The sequence below is a fragment of the Geospiza fortis genome, unplaced genomic scaffold (genome assembly GCF_000277835.1).
Source record: "Geospiza fortis unplaced genomic scaffold, GeoFor_1.0 scaffold662, whole genome shotgun sequence".
In the NCBI taxonomy this organism is placed as follows: domain Eukaryota; kingdom Metazoa; phylum Chordata; class Aves; order Passeriformes; family Thraupidae; genus Geospiza; species Geospiza fortis.
In genome coordinates this window covers 1,371,228-1,388,963 of record NW_005054450.1, presented here as the reverse complement: position 1 = coordinate 1,388,963, position 17,736 = coordinate 1,371,228, and the positions used below count along the sequence as shown (strand labels likewise).

The 17,736-nt window shown below is 48.8% G+C and overlaps 1 protein-coding gene across 2 annotated transcripts in view; it reads left to right on the top strand.

The window, feature by feature from the left end:
* The window catches only part of CASZ1 (castor zinc finger 1), a 102,616-nt gene that overhangs the window by 53,951 nt on the left and 30,929 nt on the right, over positions 1–17,736 (top strand). For both annotated transcript variants that reach the window (XM_031062553.1, XM_031062552.1), the window contains exons 2-5: positions 1,407–1,973; positions 8,431–9,271; positions 12,044–12,112; positions 16,473–16,563. In XM_031062553.1, coding sequence (XP_030918413.1) covers positions 1,407–1,973; positions 8,431–9,271; positions 12,044–12,112; positions 16,473–16,563 — 1,568 coding nt within the window. The remainder of the gene's footprint in view (positions 1–1,406; positions 1,974–8,430; positions 9,272–12,043; positions 12,113–16,472; positions 16,564–17,736) is intronic.

Genomic DNA, 17,736 nt, shown 5'->3' with positions numbered 1-17,736 from the left:
ACAGTGGCTTCTGGGTGCATTGTAGGGGGTCTGATTAATCTCACTGTGCTTCTGTGGAGCAGCACCTCTGTGCTGGTGACAGGGAGGTGTGAGCTGAGCTGCCACGAGGGAGTCCTGTGCAGTAGAGGAGCCCGTTCTCATCATTTGAGGTCTGGAGACATGTTCTGTTCACTCTACATGTGACTGGCCCCTCTTTCAGCACAATGTAAAATCCAAGACCCCATTTTGGAGGGACCTCCACCTCCAACTATATCCCCACAGTAACGCTTGTGGCATGTGTTTTATTGAGTGCTCTTCCTGAGCCCTGGATTGCAGGGCAGGGCCCCCTGGCTCTGGGGGAAGAGCCCGGCTGTGTGTCCTCTGCAGTCCTTTAACCCTGCTTAGTCTGGGCATCTCTCAGAGGTATCAGAAATAGAGAAATGAGACAATGCAACTGCTTTAGAATAATTATTTTGCTTTTACTTGGGATTGAACCTTGTTAATTGTTGGTGCAATAATTATGCAAGTGACTCTGATAGAGACCATTTAGTTCAAGATTCTCCATGACCTTGAAGTTAAGACCTTACCTTCTTCCTCTCTCCCCCCACCTCCTCTCACCCCTCCTTTACTAGCTGTCACATATGAATAAACTACATTAAAATAACAAACTCACACTAATTAGCTGATTGTGCTGGGAAGTATGAGAGCAGAATTTCCTGTGTGCGAGACTGAGCAGGCAGAGGGGCCTGATCAGCCACTACCAGCCCACAGTGATTTCCTCCATTCTACTGTGACACACCAGTCTAGTTGTGGTGCTCCAGCACACACACTTTGCCAGGGCTCCTGTCCTCCATACTGGTTCTTTTAGGTGCATACTGGTTCTCTTCTCTGAGACTATGCACAAACTCTTTGAGGTGAGTTCCTCACTGTCCGTAGGGTTAGGCTTGGGAAGCTGCTGTCCTTGCTAGAGATGCTGGGGTGCAGTTGCTGGCTGGTGTGGTTCTGGCACCCACTACATCCAGGATAGAGCTAGGGACCTAAAGCAGGTGGTGCTGCAGTCTGGAGGAGGGGACAGTCCAGGCTTTTAACAAACTGGTACCCTGCCTCAGCCAGGAGCAAAGGCTGGTGCCACGCTCACCTGCCTGGGATGTTTGGGGTCTTTCAAAGCCAGTTCTGTCCCAGCACAAATTTCTTGTGGCCAGTGGCATAATTTGGTCCCAGCAGATTCAGAGGATGCTTCTCACCAAGCTCTTCTCGTTGGGCTTCCACTCAGAGCTTAGGAAGCACATAGTAGCTCTTCCTTTCCAAGGTTGAGACTGGCCATGCCTGAAAGCCCAGTGGGTTGGCACCATCCTTTTGCTTTTTGGGTTCAAGTTGTCTGATGCCACTAATGCCCTTCCTTGCTTCTTTCCCCTCTCTCTTCCTAGCTGAAAGAACTATATGCACTGACGCAGCCTCAGGAAAACCCGCAATGGCTGCCAAGCGCAAAGGCGGCCTGAAGCTAAATGCCATCTGTGCCAAGCTGAGCCGCCAAGTCGTCTTCGACCACGGGGGATCTGAGCAGGCACGTGCAGACAAGGGGCCACAGCAGGAGAGCAGCAACAAGGACCTGCCCCAGCCCGGGACCAAAGAGCTGGGGACAGAGTTTTCAGATGGACTCAGCTGCGTGCAGAAGATCGAGGAGGACAAAAGGAGGGAGGTGATCGAGAAGTGGGTGAACGGGGAGTACAATGAGGAGCCCTTGCTGGGGCGAGCAGAGGGCAAGGAATGTAAGAGCACCGAGAGCACAGAGGTGCCCCCTGAAGGGGTTTACATGGTGCAGCCCAAGGGCTGCAGCGACGAGGAAGATAACGGGGACGAGGCAGACGCTCTGAGGGGCTCGCAGGATGGCAACTTCTTGGATGACAGGGATTCAGATGGGCCAGCAAAGGACGATGCCTACCGGTCCTCCAGTGGCGAACCAGGCTCCAAGCTGGGGGCAGGAACCACCTCAGGTAAGCCCTCTGTCCCCTCCATTTCCTGACACAGGGCAGCTTCAGAGTTACATTTTCTGTGTCCATGGCAGGTCCTGCAGCACCTGGCAGCCAAGGGCAAGAGTGAGAGCCCTGAGCCCCTTGCAGAGGCCTGTCATTTTGCTCTTGGGACCATAGGGAGTTTGGCTCTGGCTTAGCCTCCCCTTCCCAAGAAGGGTGGTGTAAGGGTGGACATGGCTGGATAGTTCTTTCCACACCACAAATCCCTGGGTAGGGACCGGACCGGGCGGGACAGGAGCAGTGGCCGGGATGAAGGTTCTGGAAGGAGTGGCCGTCGAGGCGTTCCTCCATGGACGGGACCGGATCAGGGGGAGCCTGCAGGAGGCTGAACTGAGCCAGGGCAAGGCTGGGATGGTCCTTAGAGAGCCACCTAACAGTGAATGTCACGGTCCCTTCCTGCTGCTCCGTGGTGCCTCGGCCAGGTGGAGGGGCTGAGGTGATGCTCGTGTCGTGGTGTTGCCTCCCCTCACGAGGGGCCCAGTCCTCGAGCTTTGCCCACCCTGAGCTCAGCATCGAGCTGGTGAAAATGCCACTTCCAAACCAAAGTTTCCCCCACCATCTCATGTGTTCTTCCTCTGGCTGTGTGTTTCCTATTTGCGGATTGCTTCTACTTCATTTTTGTGGCTCATTCAAAAGCTGAGGTCAACAAGAGATGTTGGGGAAAGCCTCAGGTGACTTTCTTGCTCCCTTTCTGATACCCAGGTTTCCCCCAGATTGATTTGAGGGGGTGTATGAGTGCTAAGTCTTGATAAAAGCTTCGGGTGAATTGAATTCTCTCCGTTAGGGCAGAGCAGCTCCCTCCCCATTTGTCACTCAGCCGGGCTGGATCTGTAATTGAAAGATCTTCCCCTAATCTGCTCCACCTGCACGCACCCCTCCCCTGATCTCAGCACTTTGTGAATCCATCAAACTTTCCTCCTTTTGTGTGTGCGCATGTTTTCCTCCTCCTGTTAATAATGCAGCTGAAACTCATCTCCGTCTGTCCGTTCCCCTTCTGGAGAGGCACATTCTCTAGTCTTCACGAGTTCAGTGGCAGCGCACATAATTATGCATATAAGATATAAACAGAGCTGTTTAATTATCCTTCGCCACATCAGTGACAGAGTAATTAACAAACATTGCAAGATCAATGAGGGAAAGTGTGACCTTCAGTTTCCTTTGATAGGAAAGCCCTTGTCGTTCCCAGACACAAGGTGATTGTGCCTGGACTCTGGTTTAGTTTGTTTTAATTCACACCACTCCACCCCACCTCACCATTTGCAGCTTTTTTTTGCTATAAAAACTAAAAGGAGGGGAACTTAAATGTAAAAAAAAAAATGTTTCCAAACTAGAGAAAATGAAAAGAAGCTGAGGTTTCTCACTGGGGGAAGAGATTTAAGTAAAATACTTTTGCAGGGCTGTATTGTCAAAGGATTGTGCAAAAATGGGTAACTGTTTGGGAAGGGGGGGTCGCTGAACCTTCATTTATGTCTGAGGCAGGTAATGGCACATGAGGCGTCCAGTTTACATATAGAACCACGTGGGATTTGACTTGCAAACAGACGTGCTGCTGTGTCTTGAGCCTCTGCTTCAAGAACCTTGTTATAAATGTCATTTGCAACATTTCCCTGAAAGCACAAGAAACATCCCTTGCCTTGGAAAGGACAAAGTTATTTTCCTTTACTTTTTCTGTCAGTGTTCAGGAAATGAATTTTCAGCTGTTCATCACCAAGTCCTCTCAACGCCTGACGTTACTGAGTGTGAACTAAACATTCCAGTGAGATTTGGAATTTCCTCTGTCAAAAAGGAGGAATTTTTTGGTGGGAGCTGGGGGGGTCGCAGGAGTCAGATGAAAGGAGAGGAATACAGGTCTGCCCTCCCAGTCAAAGTGGCTTTGGGGGAGTCATCACAGAAACCTTGATTTGGAGATTCTGAGCACCACTTGCTCCCCATGAGAATAGAGGGTACAGGGCTGGCAGTGCTGAGCAGTGTTTAAAGCTGAGCCCACACTTGGCTCAGCTGGAAACTTGTGTGAAAAGCAGGAGCCACACAGAAAACCAAATCCTACATCTAACAGGCTTTCTTGGTCAGTGGGAAAACTGATCCTAATTATATGGGGATGAGAAGGGTTCCTGCTTCCCAGGGTCCTGGTGTGTACACATACTGTCCACTTTCTGGGGATTCAGCTTGTGCCCATGTCTTCCACCAGTACCTCTCGTGGTCTGTTGCCAAATCCTGGCCACCTTTGTGTCCTTCCAGGCTGACAGGAAGGCTTGTTGTGCATTAGGCAGAAGTTCACAGAGACCCGCTCAATGCTGTTCAAGCCTCGTGCTTTGAAACAAGATGGAGTTTCTTTTCCAGCCTCCCCTGGGAAAAGCAAGACTAAGGAGTCAGTGCTCAGTCTTGCCCCGTGTGCCTCCTCCCTGGTCCACCTGGGAAGCACACTGAGGAGTCACAGAGCTGCTGTCTGTCAGGAGATGGGTGTCAGAAGCTGATCTGGGTGTGCAGATTTGTTTGTTCATTCATTCAGGCAGCCTCTCTTGCCCACTGACCGGCCCGTGCTTCCCTGTGCACATTTATATTTAGCAATGAGATTTCTCGGTGCGGTCTCTGACACGGATCCCTTTCCACAATCGCTCACTGACGCACACATACCCAGGCAGATTTTCCTACACATGTTCTTCACTTTGTCTGTTACATAGTGGGCTAAAGCAGTCGGAGTAGGAGCTTCCCCCCGTACAAGCTTTTGGATCTGCCTTTCTTTTCTTAGCTTCTTGGCTACGTCTCTTGGAATATTCATTGGCCCTGTTTTCAACCAGGAGAGTTTTCTCTTCCTAATTTCCTGGGGAGACTTCACTTAGGAGAGCGTACACGCCAAGTGCCAGTTTCTTGCTCATCATCCTCTATCCCCCAGGTCTATGTATTTTCCCTCCCAAGCAGAATAAAGGACAAAGCCCTGGCTGGGATGTCCCATCCCCCAGTATCCAGACCTTGCACTCCATTTGGGCTGTTTTGCTTTTCCTTCCATATATAGTGTGCTGCTGCAGGCTATTTTTAGCGCCTTTTTTGCTAGCTTCGGATCCTTTGTGATATGATAGCTGCTCTGAGACACACAGATCTCTGCTCTTTGGCAATGCCCACAAATGGAGAGCAGCGACAAGGGGAGAGGGAGCCCTTTATTATCACACAGGAAAGGAGAGGAAAATGCAGTGCAGGGAAGGGGGAGGAAGACACAGGGATAATGCTTCCTGTGCCTTCCAGGAGTCCTCACAGGGAGTGTTTCCCAGTGGTTGTCCTGCTTCATTTTTGTCTGTTTGTGGGAAAGAGGAGGGTTTTCTGTCAGCTAGGTAATATCAATTACCTCTTCAACGTTGTCTGAAAGTGTATGTGAAGTGAGGTGGCTGAAACTCATACGATCCTTCTGGCGAGCCAGCTCCCTCCTGTAGCAGGGTGCTTCTACTGGAGGAGCCTCTGTCCTTCATGTTAGGTGCCTGAGCAATTAAATGCATGTTGTCTTAACTTCAGGGCATGTGTTGGGCTTGTTGGGCTCATGCTGGATGAGTAGAGCTGCAGTTGCTGGCAGTGAGCAGTGGGAACTGGCCACAGCATTTGAGAAACGTGGGTGAGGAAAGACTGAGCAACACCAGCAAAGCAGGGAGGGTGTTGTGATCATCTGGAACCAAATCTGAGCAGAGGAAGAGCAGAATTCAAGGTGGGTTTTTGGGGATTAAATCCATGACAGTGAAAGCTGAGCTCAGACTTCACAAAGCTCAGAAGAAGTTCTGGGCCACCCCCCTTCCCCTTTCCAATAGGCTTGGATTTTGCATCTGTTTACCCAGCTGAGGTATAGCCACATGGTACCAAAGATGGGGCACACTGGCTTTCAGGGAAGTGGCTAAAGCTAGTAGAAATCACATTTAATAGTTTCATTTTGTATCAGACCCTCAGTGTGGTATTCTTTTTCCCCTTGCAGCTTGACACAAGCTGGCTAGAGTTTTTCTGTGCAGTACTTGAAAATCAGGGCATTATGAGCAAAGCTGGGGGCTGTTTTACTGGTCCAAAAAGAAAGGAAAAGCAGAACAGGGAAAGCAGGTTTAACAGAAACAGGAAATTGTTAGATCCAGTAGGGATTTCATGGGTACATTCTCTTCTGTTGGGTCATAGGGTTATACTGAAATGGAAGTGGGGAAAAGAAAAAAAAGAGGTGAAGAAGAGAACTGCTTTAAAGCAGAATGATGTTTTTTAATATGCTGTGTGTAAAAGATAAAGTTGTCCTTCAGACAAGTCTCGTTGCTGGACCTAGTGAGGAATGGTTCTGCATTTAACATCCTGTAAGACTGATCCCAACCCATGAGGTTGTGCTATGCCCTGAGCCTGACACCGCAGGGGCATTGCCACCCATTCTGTGACTAGCAGGGTGTTTATTCTGGGGTCAGGCATCCCAAATCCCATGCAGAATGCTGGGCTTAAGTGCCAGGAACTGGAAGGTTGTTTTGGGCTAAAGCAGATCCCAGCAGGTGTGGCTTTGTCCCTTGCCTTGCAGGCTCTGGGCGTGTTCTTCACATCGCCTTCCCCCAGAACCACGTACACAGGGAAGCAGTGTAGCAGCACTTCTGCTGCAGTAAAACAGCTATTCCAGGCAATCCTGGAGCAGGAATGTGACCTTCATGGTCTTGCCCATTTAGTGCCCGTCACAGGCAGTCTTTTCCTCCATAGAGTCCTGTGAAAACTGATTTGTGGGAGCTGATGGCTATTGAACTTGGACTGTGCTCATTGACAGGCTCTTGCGTGCACGGAAACGCTCTCATGTACGTGCCTGCCTGTGCAAGTGGCATCACTGGCTGTCAGATTCCCCACTTCTTAGGAATCTTTGGGATCTACTGACCTGTTCTGTAGCAGCATCTTGGTGCCTTCCTTTTGCTCTGTGTTTCGAGGCAGTGTTGCTTTGTTTTGAGTGGGACCCCATGCCCAGAACTTCCCTTCTGCTGCCAGTGTACCTCCCTGTGCTGGCTGCCTGGGAGGGAATGTGCCTGCCCATTAGAGCCAGAGCAAGTGTTGAGTAAAGATGATGAGGGAGGTTTGAAGGACTCCTGCACACAGTAAATCTTTACTCTGCAGTAGAAAGCAAGAGGGAGAGGAGGAGGAGGAGCGCTGTGTCAGACTGAAGCCTAAACGAGGCCAAGCCGGCGCATCAGAGCAGTCTTTATTTCCTCCTTTACACTGATATTGGGTGACCTCCAGATGTGTGTTCTTCCCATCATGGTGGGCTGTGAAACTGCCTGAGGGAGTAGGGGAGGGAAGAAGGGAAGGAGAGACCCAAGGAAGGACAGCTTTTGCTCATTCTTCCTCCCTTTAATCAAGCTCTGTGAAACTAACCCCTTCCTGCCCCTTCCCCAGCCCATGCTCCGGAGCACTGGCTTTCTCCCCCTCCCTGGAGCCCACATCAGGACAACAGCTTTCTCTCCTCAGTCTAAATCTTGATGGAGAGAAGGCTGTTCCTTACCTATTTTTCACCTGCATGGACTTTTCCTGGTGTTACTGGAAGCTGTTCCTGGCTGCTTGAAAGGCTGCCTGTAGGTTTCCATAGCATTCACTGGACTGTGGCCCTTTTCCACATGGCAGGTAGTAGCTGTCCATTTACAGGAGTTGAGATGGAGGAGAGCAAGCTGAGTGAATCCTTACAAAATTGATAAGGAAGGGAAGGGAAGGACTGCAACAGTGATGGGGAACTATCCTGTCTTTGTCTTGCCTTCTGCTCTCCTTCCTGCACTCCTCATTGCCAAGTTTCTCGTGCATACAGCCTTTGCTGCTCTTCCCCTGCCTTGATTCATCTCCACCTCTGCTGCTTTCCTCCTCTCTGCACTGTTGTATTCTGCCCTCCTCCTGCTCCACCCCATACATTGCCTTGCCCATCTCCCTTATCCATTTCACACCATTGTGTCCTGCCTGCTCTCAGCTCTGCTTGCTGTTCGCCAACACACACAGCATTTTCACATGGGTTTTCCCCCTTACACATGCTGCCATCTATCCTCTGTGCACCTCCTTCCATACACAAATATACACAAGGACAGATCTGTACAAGCCTTGGCATATTGGCATTGGTCTCACTTCCAGTAAAATTACTTTTTCTTCATATTAGGCCAAGGCAAGAGTGCAGAGACATTTATGAAACTTTGTTTAATGTACTGAAAAGCCATCGGCTAGAACATTTAGGAAATTGATTTTCCTGGCATTGATGAACTCTTTTTATTTTACCCCAGTATTAATTACTTTTTTTTAAAACAAATTAATTTAAGAGTCATAAAACCTAACAAGTGAGCCAAACGTCAGTAGATCATGTTCCCCTCTCCCCTTCCTCCCCCCCCAGCTACTAGTGCTGGTATGGGAGGAGAAGAAAAATCAGTGCCTTGTGTGACTCTCTCCTCTGGTTTCACTGCAGGGGAAGCTTCATCACTGCGGGATTACGCCGCCACCACCATGAACGAGTTCCTGGGCATGTTCGGCTACGACGACCAGAACATGCGGGATGAGCTGGCCCGCAAGATCAGCTTCGACAAGCTGAACGCTGCTACCTCAGAGGCCACCGCCGCCGCTGCCGCTCTCCCCGGCGAAGATGCCATGAGCAAACGAGCCCGCTTCTCCAAGTACGAGGAGTACATCCGCAAACTGAAAGCTGGAGAGCAGCTCTCGTGGCCCATGCACTTGGCCAAATCTGAGGAGCTGGGCTCCAAGCTGGGAAAAGAGCCGTCCTCAGTGCTGGCACAGCCCATTCGCATGCCAGGTCCAGACGCCTCCATGCTGACGGAGACCAAAGCCACTATCCTGCCACTGCCCTCTCCCAGCAGTTCCCAGATGCAGGGCCTGATGTCACGGGCCTCCAAATATGACTTCTTCATTCAAAAGCTGAAGACGGGTGAGAGCATCAGGCCACAGAATGGCAACACTTACAAGAAGGCCTCCAAGTATGACCTAGAAAACGTCAAGTACTTGCACCTTTTCAAGCCTGGGGAAGGAAGCCCAGATATGGGAGGAGCCATCGCCTTCAAGACAGGCAAGGTAGGCCGGCCTTCCAAGTATGATGTGAGGAACATTCAGAAGCTTACTCCAGTAAAAGCTCCAGTCCCCAGCCTGGCCCCTGCTTCCCTCACCAGTACCCCCAGCAGCACTCCGGTGGCCGGGCCAGAGCAGTCCATCTCATTGCCATTCAACACTCCTGAGTACCTGAAATCAACTTTCTCCAAGACAGACTCCATCACAACTGGAACAGTCTCTACAGTAAAGTAAGTGTACTCCCACTTTTCTTATCTAAGTACTAGTGGGGGATCATACCATAAGTCTGTGTGTGGTTCAGTGGGCAATTCCAAGTCCTTACCCTGTTAAATACTGCATTGTTCATGGGATGGTTCTCTTTGCTCTCTGTCAAAGTGTCTACTCCTCTTTTTTACCTTGCATCTCTATTTATCTGGTCTGCACTAAGGCTGTGACCTGCCATCAGCAGTTACAGCCATGAATGTGGAGTCCAATAGCCCCTGAGTTCATATGTTAAAATGAAAGAGGAGGGAACATGGTACTGTCAGCACTCTTAGGGTCAAGGTTGGAACTACTTTATTTTCTTCTCTCTCTGGTTTCCCAGGCATCTGGATGTGCCTGCAGGAGAACCTGATTCTTATTTCTGTTTAACTCAAAGGCATGACTCTGCTGACTTTACTGTTAGCAAGATGGGGCTTTTTGTTTGTCCCAGAACTCAGAAGACTTTTTGGTGCCTAATTCTCATCAATTTCCATAGGAGTTAGGCATATACCTACTTCTGTAGGGCCAGGCCTGTGTCTTCTCAATTTGCTTACACAAACAGAGGTGATTCAATTACCCCTCAGACTGGGCAAACTCATTAGCCCAATTACCACTAATAACCTCCTGCACATACGTTGCCAGCAGTCTCTGCAGTGATGCCGTTGACTGAATGGAGGTATCTGAAGGTCTTGCCAAATCTTGGATTACTTTTTAATGTACCTTCCAGAGGTGGGAGCTGTAGCAGAGATACATATGTATGTCAGGCTGCAGCAGGGAGGAAGGGAGAGACTTCTCTGCTTTCTTGTCATGGTTTGGGTTTACTTGTTTCTCACTGTGAATCTGGGCTGTTGTGAGCTGTGAATCCCATGAGGTCATTTGTAGTAAGTCCAGGGCCTTCTGTCCTGCCCGTTGTGCCATCACACACACCCTACTGCTTGGTCCTCTGATGAGGAAAAAGGCTGTTTTGTGTTTGGCATGTGGTCATAGGAGGCCTTGAGCTTGCTTGAATGTTCTTTGCAGTCCCAGCAAAGTCTGCATCACCCACTTTCCCTGTTTCCCCATGTGGAAGGCAGAGCCATGTAATGATACCTGTCTTCCATGTGAAATGGTTGTTTATCAACTGCCTGCAGACAGATGGGGAGCTCCATGGTAAAGGTGTATGGGAAAGGACAGAGGATTATTGACATCTGCATCTGCTCAGGATGCTCAGGGTCCTGCTCAGGATGAGCCTGTGTGTGCTACAGATGACAGGCAGGGACTCCTATTACTTAAAGCACAGTGGTGTAAATATGCCTGGAGACTCAGTGCCTTGTTGTGATGGATGACTTGGTCCAAGACTCTGTGCCTGAAGTGTCTTGAGAACATTCAGCTGCCTGGAGCTCAGTTGCCATCCTAGAGCTGTGCCTAAAGGCACAAGCAGGATAAGCAAGCCTCTTACCTGCTGTGGTGTTGCACTGGGGTCCCAGTCTGTTTTCCTTTCTCTTGCTTGTTTTCCTGCCTCTTGCCAGATGTGGGTTTGCCAGCACCATGGTGAGCCTTCCTCTGGCCACAGGACTTCCTCAACCACGGCATCGTGATGGGGCTGCAGCTGGAATGGAGGTGACCATGGCCTTCAGCCTGGCACTTCTGTGTCCTGATCACACATTGCAGTACAGAATGGGCTCTGGTCCCTTCTCCTTCAGGCTGCTCACTAGATAGAGGCTTCCATGATAAAAGGCAGCAGCCCATTAACTGTGCTGGTGAAGGAAGTGCTGACTGCTGTATCTGGGCCATGGCTTCCCAGTCCCAGTCCCCACTGGGTTCAATAACCTGGCAGGAATTACCCTTTACTCTCACACATCTGCACATACACCCTTGCCATGGGTTTAAACTCTCTTAGATCCAATGCCATTAACCTGCCCTGAACTCGTCTACCTTCAAGTGAACTCTGTGCGAAAGTGTCCTTGTTTAAACCAGGGTGCAGAGCTGCAAGGAGGCGGAGTGGAGGCTGGGCACGGGCAAAGCACACAGAGAAGATGGTGTGCAGCCTGTCTGGAGGTGCATTGGGGTGGCCCTATCTCTTGGGTAGGCTGGAGTCTGGCCCTGCATCTAATTTTCCCTCTTCCTGAACTCGCTAAGGATGTTATTTTTATCTGCTTCCTAACCATGTAAAATAATCCAGGTTTATGTGACAGTTGGGGTGGTTTTCTCATTGATTAAAATACATAATCTGTCTGTTAGAGTTTTGGGGTATCTATGAACCAAAGAGGCATTCTTTGGGGCTGGAGCCACTGTTCCAGTGCTGGTCACAGAGCAGCAGGGCTGCTGGCCACAGGGAAATGGGCAATAGCTCACAACGTGGCTGGCTGAGAGACTCTTCTCCTGCAGCTGAGCCAGGGGCAAAGCTTCTGTGCACACAAGGGCAGAACTGCCAGGTGCCTCAGAGAGATGTCTGCATGTGGCCATCACTTTTTCGTATAGGCATTTTTTCTGTAGAAACAGGTTTTTGTAGTTGATCTTCTCACTTTCTCCAACAAACTGCTCTGAGTCCTGCAAAGAAGGAACATGCAGGAAGGGTGATACACAGCCTGTGTGTTTCCCTGGGAAAAGTAGGTACAGGATTTGAAGAGCAAAGGGGAGGGAATTTAAACTTATGGGTATCTTTGCTGGTACCCTTCCCTGGGCCCTCTCTCCTGATCTGTCAGCGGTGTGTGAGAGAAACAAGGAGTTTAAGCTGTGCCCTGTTCCTGCTAACCAGCTGTGCCCTGTGTGTCTCCCATCAGGAATGGATTACCCACTGACAAACCAGCCGTCAGCGAAGACGTAAATATTTACCAGAAGTATATTGCCAGGTAGGCAAAACTTTTGACTTTGCTGGGGAGAGGGCTGGGAGTTAGAAGATGGAGTGGTGGTGGGAGAGACAGGGTCTTGTCTGGATCAAGTGTTTAAACCAGGCATTGGCACTTCCATTTCCCGTGTCATCTGTCCTTGCTCTGTCCCCCTGCCTGGGAGAGCAGTAGCTGTGAGAGGTACACGGTCATTCCAAGAGCATGCTTAGCTCCCTGGAGCTGTTAGACTTTGTGACAAATAGTGGAAAACCGCTTCACTGAAGAAGCCCAGGATTTAAATGGGGGTTCTGCCTCTTGGCTGTTGTTCTTTCTGTCCACTGCCTTTTTCCTCTACCGTTTCTGCAGGAGGCAAGCAGAGGACATCTCAGCTCTAAGAATCTTGGCCAGAGAGATTCACAAGTGACTTGAGTTTAGGGAGCTCTTGGCATCAACATGGGATGATTATCCTAGAAAATTTTTGCAGCTCATTTTTCTGAGAAATCCTCACTGAATCAGGTGCAGAGTAGGGCACCTTATCACAGCTGTGGGCATGCTTAGGTCAGGACAGTGATGCTGAGAGGAAGCCCAAGGTTGTTGTGGTGGGACAAAGTGAGTAATGCCCCAAGAGCCAGAGGGACAGAGGACATGATTGCATCACACCTGCCTGGGTTAGAGCTCATGGCATAAAGGGTCCATCAGGCTCTGCCCCCAGCCGGTTGAATCCTCCATCAGTAAAGTCAGAAGGCTCCCAGCAAAAGCCCCTTGTATCCAGACAGACACGAGGGAAGCAAGCAAACGCTTCTCTCCAGGGAAAAACTGGAGGGTTTGCTCCCACCAGCACTTGGGCACTTATTAATGAAAGGGGAAGGGAGTGTGTACTGTGCTTTCCCACCTCGCCAGAGCCCACGGAGAGTCTCCTTGTGGGAGACAGTCAGCTGCTAGGAAAGTAAAGGGAACATTTTGGCAGGGAAAAAGAGTGGGAACAGCACTCTCCTAGCTCAAGAGTGGAATGACACGTGACTTAATTTCCTCCCTTTTGCCCAAATCCCAGATGTAGGAGAAGGGGGCAGAAAACCCCATGGGAAGAGAGGGCAGTTGTGCCACCACAGGCAGCTCCTCAAGCAGCAATGCCTCAAGTGCATGTGGGAATTGACTGCCTCAAGGGACAGTACAGTAGTGGGATATAGAGAATATAGGAAGGAAAGCAGGGGTTTAAACTCACGTGCTGTGTTTGTTTACCCTTATCCCAGGTCCAGAAGGAGCAGCATCCTTTTATTTCTGAGATTGCAGGAATTGTAGGAATTGCAGTGGGAGAGGAGGTGGCACCTTTCTGTCCCCCATTCCCCTCTCAAGTAGAGAACTGTAAACACTTCAGCCACATCCACTGCTTCTGGGGCTGTGCAAGCCCCTTTCCCTGGGTCAGGCAGGTAGCTGAGAGAGGATTGTGAGCTACCTCAGGGACACCACATCCTGCTTAAAAGGCTCCGCAAGCCACCCGTTGCCAGCACAGCCACTTCCCTTCAATTTACACACATTTTTAAAAAAACCAGTTTAAAGCCTTAAAATCAAGGGGTGGGGGGAGAAGAGACACAGCACTCTTATGTCTGTACTGCATAATTAGCTTAATGAGTTTGCCAAAGCCACTGCCAAAAGCTGCCCAGGGATAATCCATTCTCTCACACAACAAAACAAAACCTCTTACTTAGCTAGTTTGGGTTGGGTTGTTTTTCCCCCTCCTCCTCCCTGTATATTTATAATTAAAAAAAAAAAAGACCACAGAAAAAATTATTATTATTATTATTAGTGCCTCAGCAGATGGTGCTTCTGGCAGCACTTGCTTAAATATTTATTTCTGTGTGGGTTTCCTCCCCCCTTGTAATTGGGGTGGGTTTTTTTTTTTCTTCTTTCACATCATCGTTACAGAGTAATGAGTCTGTAAACACTCTCTAAGCATGCTGACTTCTTTATTTATTATTTTTATTATTATTTATTTATCAACTCTTGCCAGATCAAGACTTTCTGGCAAAAGAAAAAAAAAGGTGAACCGATTAATGTGAAGGAAGAGGGAGTGGGTTGTTGTTGTGCAATTGTATCTATGTGTCTGTATTGACAACTTAGGAGTTTGGATTTGTATATCAGTGTGATGAGCTGGTCTGTGAGTTTCTTGTTTCAGGTGTGTGTGTTTGTGTCTGTTCATGTGCATGGAAATTTACGTTCAAGTAAGTTCAGGGGGTGTGGATGTACTGTGAGTCTGTGCATGTAAATGTGTGTGTGTGTGTATGCATGTAAGTGTGTGCTGTGTGTAAGCTTTCCTGTTATGAAAAACCTAAACAGATGCTGCGCTTTAAAAATTAATAGCTTTGAACTGTTTCAAGTGTCAGAAGAAACACAGGATAATATAACCCTTTAGGAGCCCAACCTTGCACACTGAAGGAGCAGAATTTCCCCTTTGTGCTGGCTTTGCCACTTCCCTCCTTCCCCCAGCCCACGGCCTGGTGGAACACTTGTTTCTCCCTTCCAGTGCTGTAGACACCACACACACCTTTCCATGGCACATGGTAAGGAGGATAGGAGCTGGAAGTGCTGGAGTGCTTGTTTAGCTGTTGTTTTTAAAACTGAGCCCATGTGTCGTTCCTGCTAGGGTGCCTCAAATAACTCGTCTCCTGGAGTCAGATCTTGTTGGTGTCTGGCCCTTCTTTTACTCCAGCTGGTATCTCTGGTCACTTTGCATCCTCATTTTTGATAATAATTTGAGCTGCTTTATATTTGTCAGCAAGGTCTGTATCATCCTCCTCTCTGCCTGGCCTGCACCGCACAGGTCTCCAGCCCTTTCCTCTTTTTTCCCCATCACTCCAGTGGAATGGAGAGGAAGCTTCCCACAGGGCACTTAACTTTCCTTGAAGAGCTGCTGGTTGTTCTGCTGACATAAAGCCCTGGACTAGCAGGACCAGTTGGTTCTGTGTGCTGTGGAGCCACATGTCCCTGCTCAGTGCCACGGTGGCTGTGGCAGCTGCCCTGGACAAGCCGAGCAGTCACCCAGGCGTTGAGCAGGAATCTCTTCCTCTGCTCTCAGTTCCACACCTTTGTTTGTGCAGCCAGCCCTGCTGTTTGCCTTGTGGTTTGTTTCTTCTCTGCTGCTGAGGTTTGTTCCAGTTTCTCAATCACCTGTTCTGACGTGATCCTGATTTCCTGCAGTATTTCTTCTCCTTCCCCAGGGAAAGGCATGTCTGCTCCTGGCATCTGTCCCTGTCTCCCTTTGTGAATGCTGAGGCAAAGAAGTCATTTAATTTTTTAGCAATGTCTATCTTTTCTGTCAATTAAGTCCCCTTTCCATCTCCTAGAGGCCCTGCTGTCTCCACAGTTGACCTCCTCTTCCTTACTGTGTTTCAGAAATCGCTTATTTAGTATTGCTTTTCATCTAGACTTTTTCAATCCCATAGCCTCGCGTTACCTTGCCTTACTATGATCTGTAATCTTCCCTGCTCCTGCCCCATTCCTCAGTTGCCCCAGGACACCCTCACTCCTCTCATTTTCCTTTTTTATCTGTTGCCCTTCCTCATTCTTTCCCATGCCCTTTATCATATGCACTCCTGCTGTGTTTAGCACTTAAGTGACGTGAGGAACCTTTGAGGAACCTTTGAGCAGATGGTACTTTATCTTTGAATGTTTCCCCTCTGAGTCCCCTTCTCTCCGCTGCTTTTCCCTTTCAAGCTCTTCTAGGGTCCTCTAGAATATACACAAGGGAATTCATTGCACTGATTACCCCATTGCTGGATCATCCCTTTGTGCCAATTCCTGGTGTGTCTGTCAGTCAATAAATTCTGCATACTGACTGTTTGTATGTAGGTATTACAAGACATTTCTGTCTTTCTGGTCTTTTTTGCCACCCTGTATGTCAGGAGTTTTCAACTTTGCTGTATGCAGCTTTTCTGATATTCTACTAGGTGGGCTTATACTTAAAATTTAGAATCCATATTTGCCCAACATTTATTTGTCTCCTTCTGTCATGGGCGGTTTCTGAAACTTGTTGGTGTGATATATAAACTCTATTCTAGAATTGTGTGGTGTTTAGTTCTAGGAACCCTCCTTCCTTCTGCTTCCCCAAGTAAACAACTTAGATAATGGAGATGAATTTCAAGGGGAAAGACAGATTAGGGATGTACAGGACCTGAGTGATCCGGCTCAAGAAGCACCTTTAAATAGTGACAAATAAGCAAGGGAAGGCACAAGGGTCACCATCCTTGGAGGGGATAAAGGAGGTGGGGTTTAATGCCATAAACATGCGAGATAAAAGCAGGAACAGGACTTAGTTTATTTGTACCTTGCTTGCAGGCATTGCTGCCAGGACAGTGGTTTATTGTCTCTCCCTCCCTCCTGTTTGCAGGTTCTCTGGCAGTCAGCACTGTGGACACATACACTGCGCCTACCAGTACAGAGAGCATTACCACTGCCTCGACCCCGAGTGCAACTACCAGGTAGAGCAACGCTCCAGGCAGCAGCACGAACAGACGGGGGAGTGTGCGTCCTCCTGGGCTTTCCTCTCACATGCATGCACATGCCTTTTCACTTTGCTGCTCTGAAAGAGGACAGGATATGTTCTGAATTTAACAGAACTTTATTTTGCTCCCATTTAACTCAATCTAATACCATTTAACCAAACTGAGACCGCAACAATGAGGAGCCAAATATAGATCAGCTCAAGTCGGTGGGAACTACTCCACATTTATATCAGTGAAACACCAAGAGCATAAATTGTGCTGTGTTACAAACTGTGCCTGAAACTAGGGAATGCTGATCTGTTAGTCTGTCTCTTTCACTCCTGCTGCCCGAGTGACTTTCTAGCAGCAGTATCTGCAACAAAACACCCAGTAAGACCAGCAGCAGTGTGGGATTTGTGGGGAAGGCGCGGGGGTAGGAGTGATGCTGTAATTGCTGGGAGAATTGCCAGGGTATGCACGTCAAGCCAGCAGGTCACGTGCTGTGTTTGTTTACCCTTATCCCAGGTCCAGAGTTTGACACTGGCATTTCTGTGGTCAGGCTGATGCGTGAGCAGGAATCCCAGAGTTTGCCTCTGCCGTGCACCAGACACAACTTCAGCCCTGCCCTAGGAGACCTTTGGGTCTCACGGGGATGAGCCTGACCACAGCAGAGGAAGTTGATCTGGAGCTGCTGGGCTTTGCTGTGGGTTTCTATTGATCAAAGGAGAGTTTCTCTCCGGGATGCACGTACTGGTCCTTCCAGCCCAGCATCAAGTAATCAAGATGAGTCTATCCCAACTGTGACACAGATATCCCTGCTCCAGAAAGAGAGAAACACAAAGGATGGAAAAACAGAAAAACCTATTATTATGATTGGCCTCATGATTATTTCCTAAGGAGTCTGGAAGCTGCTTGCAAAGGAGCTGTCTGGTCTCGCAGGGAATAAGGATTTAGGCTGCTTTTTAAAATGCAAATTATTTTATGGCTGAGATATATTTTAGAATAAGTAACGCTTTGTAATAAGTGGGCACAAATTAACAATGATTGGCAATAGCAATCCTGTATGTACGCCCTGGGAAATCATGGCTCCAGCCTCCAAGGGATTTCTGTTGAAATCTATATCCATATATTCCCGTGCCAATACCAGTGAGATTGATCAGGATTGATATT